The sequence below is a fragment of the Ptychodera flava genome, chromosome 3 (assembly GCF_041260155.1).
Source record: "Ptychodera flava strain L36383 chromosome 3, AS_Pfla_20210202, whole genome shotgun sequence".
Taxonomy (NCBI): domain Eukaryota; kingdom Metazoa; phylum Hemichordata; class Enteropneusta; family Ptychoderidae; genus Ptychodera; species Ptychodera flava.
Genome location: NC_091930.1, coordinates 45,263,847 through 45,277,995, shown reverse-complemented (window position 1 = coordinate 45,277,995; position 14,149 = coordinate 45,263,847). Strand labels below are relative to the sequence as shown.

At 37.4% G+C, this 14,149-nt stretch overlaps 1 protein-coding gene across 1 annotated transcript; it reads right to left on the bottom strand.

The window, feature by feature from the left end:
- Positions 1 to 247: 247 nt before the first annotated feature.
- On the bottom strand, positions 248 to 10,924 carry LOC139129341 (uncharacterized). Its single transcript, XM_070694975.1, has 5 exons — positions 9,658 to 10,924; positions 7,184 to 7,246; positions 5,019 to 5,414; positions 4,298 to 4,594; positions 248 to 2,950 (listed from the first exon to the last, which is right to left on the bottom strand). The coding sequence occupies exons 1-5, from the start codon at positions 10,922 to 10,924 to the stop codon at positions 2,100 to 2,102; spliced, it is 2,874 nt and encodes a 957-aa protein (XP_070551076.1). The 3' UTR covers positions 248 to 2,099.
- Between the last annotated feature and the right edge of the window lie 3,225 nt (positions 10,925 to 14,149).

Here is a 14,149-nt window from a genome sequence, read left to right as displayed (position 1 = left end):
AATTGATAATCATACATTTACCTAGTACATGCGTTCACATTATTATAATTATAATGTTGGATCGTATAGTATAGAATAGAGTGAAAAGATGGCTCTCTTGTCTCAGGTGTTTACTTTTTAGGCGACGAGCGATTGAGGAGAAGTACCTTAAAGTAGAAATTTGATACAAACTGCGAAGCAACAATCACAATATACGGTGATAAATTGGCACAAATAACCCTCCCAGGAAAAAAGTAATCGGAGACAATTTTAATCAAAAGAACTTCATTTATTCAATAGTTAGAACGGCATATGTGAGTGAAGACATGCCTGTCTTAGATCTGATAAAATCGAAAACTCCAAATTAGCGGAAAACGGTTATCAAAAACATTCAGTGACGAAGACAATTATAACGAGTGATTAAAAAAACAACGCAAAAACGTTGAAAACATGGGATAGTCAATAATAGATTGGCACTCATGTTCTCATGAATTAACGTTACAGAAATTGTAAAAAGCGCACTATAAGGGTGTGAATCATATTCAAAGTTTACACTCATGATGATTTAATTGCTAGAATTTCAAGAAAACGTCAAATACGGTTGAAAAGTAACCACGTACTCATATTCAATGTCAACAATGTTAACAATGCATATACATTTATCAACATTTTTCGAAAACAAATCAAAACGACTGAAAGAGAAAAGATGGATTTCCCCTAAGTATAAAGGTGCCTTGATTATCTAGACTTACAAAAGAATTCACTCCCAACATTTCAAAAAATGATACCAATATTTATACTGAATTCTTTCAACAACGAGGTTGACTTTGATCATTTAACTTAAAAATCCGGGGAAAACAGGATTGAGTAATCTTACAGTCAAGTTACAACACAGCAAATATAAAACAACTCTATTGCAAGCACAGACCTAAAAATTAGAGTAAATCAGAAACTAACACAAATATTGCTCATGATGCCTTTTGCTATAAGCCATCACATATCATTCGTAAAAAGTTAATGGTGTAAGTTGTAACAAGAAGACGTGGTGTATGATTCCAACGCCTCGATATTCAAACAAAGCAAATTTGCATCACATTTTGAAAGGTAAATAAACAACACTATAAGAGAAACTTCCAAACGTGTATGCTGAATATTAGGGTACTTTCCCAATAAATGTTAGCAAAGACGTATACAAAGGATAATCATGTCTTTTCCTAATGTGCCTCACTCTTTACACGAAATCATCCCAAATTTTAACTTTCTGTCGTTACAAAAAAAACTTCTAAATCTTTATTTGATTCGTCTGAGAAACACAACCACTTTCAAGGCGGACGAATATTCAGATGCCACAGTTAGCCATAGAAAGAGAAAATCTAACCAATCACAGATTTTGGTTGCCGCTTTTTAAAAACAGCGACCTCACATCGGCATTTTAACACCAAGGGGCGCCCCTTTGACCATTTATGGGCATATTTAGATTACAGGTGACTGTATACCTTTAATCTAAGGCAGTAACAACGACATTAGGCTTAAAGTAACACAGTTACAGATATCTGACATTGACAGATATGATAGATACCAGTCAAAATAGCTCATATGTGAATTCCGATGAGAACCTACACACGTTCACTTACTCAAGGTAGAACGCGTCCTCTAGCCAAACCACATAACAAATAACTGCTTGTTAAGTCTTTGGACCAATGTATAAATAGTTGGTACATCGAGTGTATTTCCGGATAACGCATTAACGTGTAATGCGCCACGTGAATACATATTCCGACTCTCAATTTTTAGCAAAACTGTTCTTACCTACAGCATTTTCGGGGGTCATTTTAAAATAATTTAGGAAGTACATTTTCACCTTCTTATCTTTGAGAAAATCTAACATAATTTATTTCACCATATAGCTACAATAGGGATACTAGCCATTTTAAACTTCAAATATTGGTATATTTAAGGTAATTTGTTTCCGGAAAACGAAAATTTGCAAGGTCTCCGCGACATTTATTCCTGATTTTGAAAGACAACTCTTGAAAGTATCCTTGACTTAGGGCAAAATTTTAAGTCTTTCAATATCGAGGTGCATATTACTGCCAACCAGTAAAATGCTCCTGCTTTGCTTACTCCTGTTCACTAAAATTTTCTTTCAAAAAGAAAACTTTTATGCAATGTCGCTTTCCATCGCTGACAGCCACTCGAAGTGGGCCATCGTCTTTGTTGACGGCAATGTACTTTGGCGATACTTTTCCCTCGCCAATGTTTTGTAGGAATTCCCCCTTGGCCGAAAACTGCACAATTCTTTCATTCCGATAGTCGCAGACATAGACGTTGTCATTCTTGTCAACATCGATGCCATAGGGAAGCTTCAACTGACCAGGGCCAGATCCTTCCGAACCGAACGCATTGAGGTATTCTCCATCGGAACTTAGCAATTGTACACGATGATTATTTTGATCTGATACTAAAATTTGATCTTTACTGTTAACAGCAACTGATCTTGGAAAATCAAACTGCCCTTTATCTTTACCGTATGATCCAAAACTTGCCTCACAATTTCCCCCTTGTGAGTATTTTTTCACACAATTTTTAGTGTCATCACAAATGAGTACGTCTCCACTCTGAGTCACTGCAATGCCATAGGGGTTTGCAGCGACATCAAAGGAAGTATAAAGTTTATTATTTACATCATAAATCACTACTTTCTTTTTCCCATGATCAGTTGAGAAGTAAGTGCCCTCGCGAGACAAAGCAACATCACGTGGACTGAACCGATCCTCGTACTTGTCAAAGATGTTGGGAACTTTGCATTTACCATTCAAACTGATGATTTGAACCCTGCAATTACTCTTATCTGCCACGATCAAGTCACCATTACGATCCATTGCTATACCACTCGGATTGTTGAATTGACCCGGTTCACTTCCGAGGCCTCCAATAGTTTTTTCGGGTTCAAACAGATTGTAAAAAAGGCCTGAAACGAAATAATCTTTGATAAGTAAGCAAGATATGAGTGAATGGATGAAAGAAAGCAGCAGCTATAGAATAAAAACGATGTCGGAAAGAAATTTAAAAACATTAAATACTCTGTTGTTACGTTGACGGTCGCCACTAGAAAAGAAAAACTGAAATTGATAATTTCAACGAGTAACTTCTACCGCTCGGTATATATCGTACAAGAAAGATTAAACAAGAATAACAATTACGTGCCGGTTGTCTCTTTTGCAAACTATATTGTATATGCAGACCAAGTGTAGTTTTCATCGTAATTGTCATTGAACAAACGTTACCCTTAGAAACATTCGATGTCTATGTAATCGATGATGGCAAATAAACATATAAGAATTGTTAAATTTTGTATGATTTCACTTTAGACAATTGTCAATACTTGAGTGTAATTACGAGTTCGAATCCTTGGTGATCAGTGCAGAGAACTGGGTTCCTTCAAGACATGGCATTCCCCTCCCCAGCCAATGGAACATTTAATAAATGCGATTCTATCCTAATTCCAAAATAGGATAGACTATAACGTTTATTTTCATGTTGTGCCATTATTCAGTCAAGCTAAGCTCAATTGTTTTATAGATGTATATTATTCTAATTTATTACACCTCATTCATTCAGCGTGCACTGCCATTGGTTAAACACGACGCACGTGACATGTAAAAGAACGTGATGATGCCCTCTGCGAACGTGATGATGCCCTCTGCGAACTTGATGATGCCCTCTGCATTTGATATTACATGGATGACGTCATTTTACTTACTGCGCATCCTTTCTGCGCTTAACAAATTGTCGTTCGCTTGTACTTGCAAGTGCAGTCGGCAACTGTGGCTGCGAAACGTTATGCAGAGCTGTCACCGGCACAGTTAGACGATATTTTGATGCAAGTAAACAGCAAACGAACGAAAATGGCAACAAGGAATGCAATTTCTGTGTTCAGCGACTATGCAAGCAACAAATTTGGATACACCATCAAGGAGATCAGCAAACTTTCAGCGGCAACCCTAGACTCGGCACTGACAACACTTCACGCTAAGGTTCGGACACAGAAAGGCGAACTGTACTCGAAGAAGTCTTTATGTTTTTCTGACTTTTCTTGTTTGCTTGTTCGGTGTAATAAAAATAATAACACATGAGAGCTAGGGCAATATCACGATTTTTTGCCTGCCCTCGGGCTGGTGGTCATGATCGAAATACTGATGATGCCCTCGCCTACGGCTCGGGCATCATCAATATTTCGATCATGACCACAATCCCTCGGGCAAGCAATAAATCGTGATATTGCCCTCGCTCTCATGTGTTATTATTTAAATTTTACCTTTCATTTCTGCAACAGTTAACTGAAGATGATTTATTTGGTCTACTTTTTCCTGATCATTCGCAGCCAGAAGATCCCGTTCTTTCTCACGTGTAGCAACCAAGTCCTTTAGACTATTGTTCTCCTGACGTAGCTCTGCATTCATAGTATCGTGCAAAAACACTTCAGTTTCACTCAATTTTCTCTCACCCCGAGTCAGCGCTTTTTGTTCATCGCTTTTATGGTCAGCCACCTCTGGAAGCAATTCATCTTCGGTTTTCTTGTCCCGCACCTCAGTTGAAGTTTCTTGTCCTGAGCCTGTTATTAAGATGTTTTGAAGGGAGGACAATATTTTATTTCTAGGCTTTGTTGCATAGATGTGCTCGAGCTAAAATGCAAATGCTATTTATATAACCCATAAATAGAATATTAGGAGAGAATTTTGAAGGTCGTAGGTGTTAGCGTTTATATTAGACATTTGTTACCGGAGACTTCATATTACTTCTTTCACAGAACAGGGCAAATACATTTACATGTTGTATTTTACAACTTTACTTACAATTCCGAATTGATGTATTGCAATTAACATTTTAAGTTAATGCTAAATGTTAAAATTAACAAAATGTATGGTAAACATAGAAGAAAAGAAGTGCAAGATGTTGGTTATTTAATTAAGCTTGACAATGGTGCAGGAATATTAGTACTGCTCGTGAAAATGAAAGGGCTAGTTTATCGGATTTACCTTTTTTTTCTCGCGATGTCAATCTGTGAAGAGCTTCTTTATATTCACTATGATCGATGACCACTCTCATTGTGATACTCAGAGCATGCAATTTACGTAGAACCTCTGCTGTTATCAAGGTCGTCTGGACTGTATAACATAATTCACCGCTTTGATAGCGTTGCCAAACACCTTGGAGTGCTTCAGATGTAGTGCATCTGATGTTGTACCTGATGCTTCCTTCTTCAGCTTCGCTTACCTCGATATCACTCTCAAGATTCTGCACTGCCTGTCTGGTTGCTTCGTGTGCTTCGGATTGCTCCTGGGGATCAAATAGTTCATTCTCAATCTCAGCCATTTCGCGATCCGTTTCTGGTATACCATATGCTACGTCACAGGAGACCGAGATACTCTCACCTGCATCAGAAAGTACAATTTTTAATTTCGTGCAGAACTTGTTTAAACAACGAAATTCAGATTTTATTCGAAAAAAAATATTTGATACGAACAAAGTGGTATGAACTTCATGATGTAAAAATCATGCGCGAACGATACATAGAGGGGAAAAGGAAGAAAAGACGCCATAATGGAGAAACGGACATACAGAAAACACGTACGAAAAAAGGCATATAGAGATAAAATTTCAAATAGTTGAGCAGAAACTTTTTCATATATCGCATTTAGCTAGATCCATTACTAGATTAGGATATTAAGAGATCACGCAACACTATTCCTGATGAACGTGTTGCTGAATAGCTTTTACTTTTTTTTGTTTGTTTGTTTGTTTGTTTTTTTTGCAATTTCTAAGAGATTCAAACACCCCGGCCACAAACAAGATTGAATCTTTACACAACGGAGAAAAAACATTGGCGCGCTGCGATACGTTCTGCTGTTTTGATTCATGGAACCACGTTCCCTGCATAGACCAGAACGCCAACAGAATTCGGCAGAAACATCTAAGATTTTATCTAGAAAGCATTTGCAAGCAAAAACGAAGTTCCAAAGACCAGAGCAGTGGAAGAAAAGAGATGTGTGACGAAGATTGGTGGAGAATGACAGAGTTCTAGGGATTTTAATAAGCAAGCACGTACCTATAGTGAGGGCTGATACAACAACAGAATACAACTAAAAGCAAGGCAGTCCAGGGAATTACAGTACACAGATTACAAATGCCTACATGTACGGTTAAAAACGCAACAGAGACGAGGGCGACAACGCACGGAAATGTATATCAGACAAGAGGAGACATCAGACCAAGCAGTTGAACTTGAAAACCGAGGCAAGATGTATTTTCATTTGATTAAAAGCAATTAACGCTTCATCTGTTAAGAGTTTTTACCACTGCCTAAAACAATTTTCATTGCTATGTCGCTGTTTTCACAAGATACTGACCGTTTGATCTTGGAAAGTTGAGTTGCTTTTACGTGCAGCCAACGCATGCCGGTGCATGACAGACAGTTCACTATGCTATGCGTGGCTCTGCATGGCAGGGCTGTGTGTTACCGGCATTAAACGGCCTCCCACCACAGCCCTGCAAACTGATATAGAAAAAGCCGCTGGTGGCTTTTCAGAAATACGGCGGGCAGTTTCTCCGCCGAAAACAGCCGATTTTGAATCCAAAACTTGCATTGATCTTTGTTTTCGAGCACATCCACCTCGCCTAGGTACACGATGTGCCCAGCCGGCGCTTGTAAACTCACGCAAAGCCTACTTTTCTCTCTCTATGCAAGGGAAGCGTTCGTATCCGCCGCCATTGTTAATCTCATTCAACCCATGAGCACTCGGGCGAAAACCAGTGGTCTAAACTATATTGAAGGCGTATGACATAACAGAATAGCAACACGTACGGCGAATATTTAGAGAAAAATAAAAAGCAAAAAGCAACAAAATACAAAGCGAAAGAAAGCTAGAATTATTAATAGCTGAACGCAATATGATAGTTGGGCAATGCAAAATAAAAAATAAACAAATAAACAAACAAGAAATGCCCGTAAAACCCGTCCGAGCTGAGCGATGACGTCATAAGCGTGTCGCATTGCATTCTGGGTAATTAAGGTAAAATTTGTGTATAGCATTTTCTATGGTAGTAATACCGGAAATAGAGAAAAAAAGAAAGAAAGAAAGACAGACAGAAAGAAAGTGAGCAAAAACTAACAGTTCCAGAGCTGGTCTCTGGAACTAATTACCTGGCTCATGAACATGCTCCGTTTCTTCAGTATGAGTAGTTCTTGCCGAGCCTGCGTCACCAGCTGTTATAACATAATAGACGGAAATTAAAATACTTTTCCATTGGTGGTACGGTGTATATCATGAGCATGAGAGAGAGAGAGAGAGAGAGAGAGAGAGAGAGAGAGAGAGAGAGAGAGGGGTATTGCGGTATTGTTGCAGAGTGTTCTTAGATTTCGCCAATTACCCTGTCATGAGGGCTATTGCGCTACTTGGTTATCCCTTGCTTTACGGTTTACACATCGCTATCGAGTAATAAACCTTGGCTAAAGCCATACTGACCAGGTAATATGTGTTATTGGGTATTTACTGCTACATTACAGAATGCCACTCAGGCTGTCATATTTTTATTTCAGTTAGTCGAATCTGAAAATTAAAAAACATCTCAACCTCATAATAGATTAATTTATATTTTACATGTTACAGAAAATATTATGTTAAAACTCTATAAATATATGCGCATGACACATACTCTTGCTCTGTCAGAATAACTTGCGCACGAGATTTGACCTTAATTATCAAAAAATAAATAAAAATTGAAATCGCAAACGTTTTCTTGCAAATGACAAACAGAAGACAGATGAAACAACCTCATATTCCCAGAAAGTTATTCTCCCTGAAAAAAATTCTATCTATCTTTTGTGAAGCGTCTTCTAATTATTTTCCGAAGAACAGATAATATACGGAAAACTATTATAATACACTAATTTTTTTGCCAGGCATTAAAAAGCAATCCGCATACGAATTCGCATTGAACCGTCTAGATAATTTTTCTTATCAAAATATACAGCATTTAATTAACTATCTCTGTAATCACTACAATGAACAATCAAAGTGTATACGTAATATATTTACCTTACTTGATCTGCGACGACTTAAAGTTGATGAATCCTCTGTCAAGGTGTTCTCATCCGCTGTTCTCTCAGTGACTAGGTCGACGACACGGAAAAGAAAGTGGTTATGATAAAAGCTAGTCAAGATTTACCAAATTATTATACAGGTCAAGTTTCATTCTAACACCTGCATCTTTCTAAATTTTAGTATTAAATGTATATATTTATGAATAGGCTTCATCAACAGATGTTATATACGTCAGGCTTCATAATTTTGTTGCTATAATTGGGTTGATCCACAAAGCCCGATTTTGAAGGAAGTTATATCCTGTTCGTCAAATTTCACTGCGAATCGCATAGAGAAGGGACGTGACATTTTGTAAGTGGATAAATTAATGAGTAGAACTAAACAATACAAAATTGCATAATAGGCTAAAACATGACGCTTTCTGCTATATTCATATGCCCCCTTTCCTTGTCGGTAACGATAACGTATAGGATTAGGTCATACATCGTTTAAATTTATCGTTTGATGTCAAACACAGAACGACTCTCGAACTGAAAGGAGAAATACCAACAGGAAAACATCGAAGAATAGCTGAGACGAACATGCAGTTAAGAGCTTATTTAGATATCCCCTTCTTGAAAGAAAATGAGATTTTTGACTTGGCGGTCAGTAGTTTGATGTATGGGCGACTTTTACATAGACATTCATGACATCAATTGAAAAAGAAATATGTTGACATCATATGTTCACCAGTGCTAAGTTTGTTCTATCGACGTTATCTGTCACTCGGGATGCATCAAATCTCTCTTTTTGACATGGTCGATTAAATTACCTTGAAGGCCAGAAAACACCAAGGAGTCCTAGTGAGCCAGCTGTTTTATCTTTGCATTCATTATATCGCAAATTATATCTATCTATCTATCTATCTATCTATCTATCTATCTATCTATCTATCTATCTATCTATCTATCTATCTATCTATCTATCTATCTATATATATATATATATATATATATATATATATATATATATATATATATATATATATATATATATATATATATATATATAATGTATACAATATGCCCTCCCGGTTATGACTATAATGGCTTTATGGCAATCTCTGAACTTGGGCACAGACAGCGTATCTATATATATATATATATATATATATATATATATATATATATATATATATATATATATATATATATATATATATATATATATATATAATATATATAATAATTGATCATCAAAATTCCAATTATTTACATCAACTAAACTTAAATATTTACCCAGTTTAGTAAGTTGGTAGATTGCTCGGTCGGTCGTTTTGTACGAGCGTAAGTACTTAGATACGCACGCACGCACGCACGTAGCTACGTTCTTATGTATGTATGTATGTATGTATGTATGTATGTATGTATGTATGTATGTATGTATGTATGTATTTATGTATGTATGTATGTATGTTTTGGCTTATATTTTGTAAAAAGTTGCTAATCACAGCAAACAAAATACATAGTTACATATTTCTGAAAATGGTTGCACTACAATTCGACTCTGTTCAATGAACATTTGATGATATTACCTTGTGTAGCTTCACTGACGGGTGATATACGATCTAGCAGCATTTCTATGTCTTTGCGAAGTTCACTGCACGACTCTTTGGCGAGGTCACGCTGAGATATTTGGTCACTAATTTCTCGCGCTTTTGCAACTGCGTTACGATAAGAACCAATTTTGGCCTCGAGTTGTTTTCTAAGATCGTGTTCGTCGTCGATCTTTACCATTAAGCCACTCTTGTAGTTCACAAAATACTTATCAATCAAGTGTTCGAAGTCCAGATTATCCGGTATCAACAGCGGAACTCCGAGTGATAGTGCCAACGAGATCGACGGATCAGAAATATGCGTTTTCGAGTGTGAGAGTACGAGATGACAGCCGAGTAGTGCATCTACGATTTGCGTCTGAGAACTGCACACTCTTATACGAAGCTTAACGCCAGAGGGCGTAAAGTTCTCCTCTATGATGTCTTCCTTTCCGGCAAAATCACCGATAATTTTCCATACAATTCTAAACTCGCGTTCGTAAGTGCGGGCGACATTTGTTAAAACTTGTCGGATGATTTCTTGAGATTGTGTACAGTCTCTGGGTTGTAGCATTGATACAATTTCGAACGTTGTGTCGATGCCCAGTGCCTTGTATTGGTTGGAGAGGGTTTTGTCGTGAATGAAGTTAGGTTGAACGTAGTAATGTGTGCTCGACTGACCTCTTCGATGGTCCGGTGTAAAGTGCTCGTGAGTACCTTTACCCACCGATATGATGCGTGAACCTGCGACGAATTGATCTGGAAGTTCCATATCTCGTTTTGACAGCTCCGTCTTATCACACGACAATATTTCCGGGCTAATAGTGTCCGGGTACCATATGTTTATGCAAAAGAGCGCTGCGTCGTGAAAGATATCTTGCTTTAGCTTTCGCGCCTCCTCGGCTGTGGCTAAAGAATAACTAAACACGAGTTTAACATCACTCTTCAGCTCCCGTAAATTCGGATAGAAATAGTCGTGCAGGTATAGATAATCTCTGTTTGGAACCATGCCACTACGGAGTATATTGTCGAATCTCCTTTCTTTTGGCTCGGCCTTTTTGAACTCAACATTGAACCCCTTCGCTTCTTCCGCGTCATTTGCATTATACCGCACAACCGTCGAGTAGATTTTGTTAATCTCAATGTCACTGAGTACGTTTGCAATCATGCGATTGATCGACGGTATGCCATCTCTGCCTGCCGAACCCCAATTTTCATTTACGATCAATGCCGAAACCTGGAAAGGAAATACTTCAATAATGACCATACCAGTAGATTTTAGCTCACGTACTAAGATTTTTGATTTATTGTTGTAAAGGTGCCTGTGTTTCTGTTATCACAATGTCTTAAGATAGGTTGGTCTGCTTTAGTTCACACTCGGTGCATTTTTTCTGTATCAAATTCTCAAGAACTAATTAGATTTTGGTGAGTGTGGCGTTGATATTTCACTCTTATGTACATAATGATTTTAGAAACTGATATGCATGTAAAAAGGCTGCTGAAACTTTGATACAATTTGCCGCAAATTTTATCAAACACAGATATATCAGAAACAAAAGGTATTAGTAGGTTAAATAAATGTAATGTTTTGATGGTCACGTATTATAAAGTAATGTAAGACATTTGAATTTCACGTCAGCTATAATTCATAACATACATATTTAATGAGATTTTCGGTTTTGGGATATAAAGCTCTGACGATTTGACCAGAGATTTTTTTTTCAGCTAGTTTCTAATTTGCACACTAAACAGTTTTTTGTGAATCGTGTGTATGGTGAATAGTGCTCGTGATGTTAATCATAACAATTTCAATGAAAGTACAAACTCACATTAATCATGTCAGAAAATGTTTGAATTTACATACAAGTGCAACAAACACAGAAGCATTTTCAGTTCTGTTAAAGGAATATCGGATGCGATGGTGCTGAAAAATCACATGTACAATTTAAACCACAGGTTTTCAAATTCTTTGAATGCATACATAATAAGTGATCGATAAATATTTACATCGGAACATTTTGAGACTATATGCTAGAGGGATGGATGGATGGATAGATGTTTGCATATACAGACAGACAGACACATAGATAGATAGATTGATAGATTGATAGATAGATCCAGTGGATGGATGGATAGATAGATAGATAGATAGATAGATAGATAGATAGATAGATAGATGGTTTGATTTATTGATTTATTGATTGATTGATTGATTGATTGATTTACTTATTGATTGATAGATTGGTAGGTTGATTAGTTGGTAGGTCGATTGGTTGACTTTTACATGTGTTTTCTCAGATTCACGTAAAGGAAAGCTTAACACATTTTAGAAATGTTTTTACCTTGTCGCGATGTTGCATATTCAAAAGATGATCGCTCTTGTTTCTGGGATTAAAGAAAAAGACGAATCAGTATTTAAGTCACCTGACAAATAATTGACTGAAAATGATGGATATTGCTATCGAATGAAAGTGAGGAACAAATGCTTGAAAAATAAAGCCACATCATCAATTTACATGACAGAATCTTAAGAGGAGCAAAGACGATGTACATATATCTCTATACAAAGATCGGGTAAATCTGATTGCCAACTCTTCAATACCTGTGACTTGCAGATCGAGGAAGTATTGACATACGTCATGGTTATGTATATCTGACTGTTACTGTGTTGGAAACATGACATGCTAATAATGAACAAACTTTCGACAACACAGTCTAGGATAAAGCACAAAATCATGTTGTATGTTTTGGATCTCAGATCGAGAGACAAACAATTCAATATAGTGATTGATTTTATACAGAGTGCCAATTTTTTTAAGGATATATAAGAAGTACAATGTTTGTTTAAAAGATAGACAACATAAGGTTGAAGCTGAGAAATAAAAAGTTATACAAACGTTCTTAGTCAGTCTATCATGGCCATATGTGAGTAGTATGCCGGTGGATGGATTTAACGATTTTGATAATAGAGGAAGGGCCCAACATGTTAAAGTTAGTCTGAAAAGCCTACACGCGAGCATAGCTGTCGACGGTATAATTTCACTCTTTCCGTTATCCATGTACGACCCGCAACGTAAGTAAGTCATATAAATTAAGCAATAACCCCCGCCGCAGGAGGGTATACAGGAGATTTTGGTACAATGCGCGACATATAGCACGAGCCAATAGGCAAGTGCTATATGGAGCGAATTGTACCAAAATCGAGTAGATACCCGACTGCGGCAGGGGTTATTGCTATTATATTATTAAAGTGTGTGTCTTTGTTGTCTTACTTGGGTATTCTCGTCACTTTAAGCCCAAAAGGCAGAAAATGGACGTCTGAGAGATCAAACGTCGGAAATTCTGCGCCCGAGACCTAGAATTCTTATAAGTTGGGATTACATTCAGGCACACAGTATCCTACAATAAATACGCATTACGTTCATCAACATTGCATTTTATTCGCATGCAACACGAACACTATACTTATCAAAAATACACAGAGAAAACAGGTCAAGAGTTCAAATCAAAAGAAAGAAGTAAGAATTTTTTTCGTAAATTTACATAAGAACAACAGTCCTGGCTATTTGGCATACTAAACATAGATTTGTCTCATTCTGTACCGCATCGACCGTCGTGAGATTCAGAGGTGGAACAGTGTAGTAACAGGATCTCATTAGTATAGTTAATCGCACGAGTAGGTGTGCTGTTACAGTTGCAACCACCACACTTATGGTCAGGAACTTTTAAATATCACTCGGCCTTCGAGTGATGTTTACAAGTTCATGACCATAAGTGTGGTGATTACAAATGTAACAGCTCACCTACGAGGTGCGACTAACGACTTATACCACGAAAAACAGGCCAATCTTCTCTAAAATTTGAAAATTACTACTAATAAACTGTCGACTTTTCATTTGAACACCCACAATGGAATGGAGCTACCCATTGTTCGTCGAAATGATCACAGAGGTTATTATGCACCTGGTATGCGAGTTTGGAGAATGACCTAGCCCAGACAAGTAGGACAAGGGCTCTGGTCAACTGCAAATCTGCATTTAAATAAGGCTACAGAGTGGTATAATGCACCTGTGTAGAAGGAAACAGTTTAGTCTGATTGGTTAAATAAAATGGCTTTCCTTACTCTGTCGTATTGGCTATTGGCTAGGGAGAAGGCATTCAATCTGTAGATGCATGTGATTGCCTCGTGGATGCATCAGACTTTCAATGCCATTTTGGTGTTTTTGACTGGTCAAGATGGATCTTGTCAACTTGTCTGATCTGATGACCCTAGAGACTTCCTAGAGGTCCATGGACGGCCATTAAAAACAACCAAAGTGGATTTTGGGGCAAACTGCCCTATAAGAGCAGCCGCTACTACAGACTTCATCCAAACCACGATGTGTAGTTCAACTTATAAAAAGAACTTGGCGATGATACCGCCGGTAGCACCGTACCATCGACGACCCTTGCCAAGGGGTAATCAAGTTCTCCTACCAGAAAGTAGGCGTCT

Bases quoted from the DNA above. Each gene is read 5' to 3' on its own strand.
- LOC139129341 (XM_070694975.1), bottom strand. From the start codon at position 10,924: ATGGTCATTATTGAAGTATTTCCTTTCCAGGTTTCGGCATTGATCGTA. The intron at 5,415-7,183 runs GTAATTAGTTCC...TTTCTGATGCAG, and splicing joins GGAGCATGTTCATGAGCCAG to GTGAGAGTATCTCGGTCTCC. The intron at 4,595-5,018 runs GTAAATCCGATA...TCTTAATAACAG, and splicing joins GACATCGCGAGAAAAAAAAG to GCTCAGGACAAGAAACTTCA.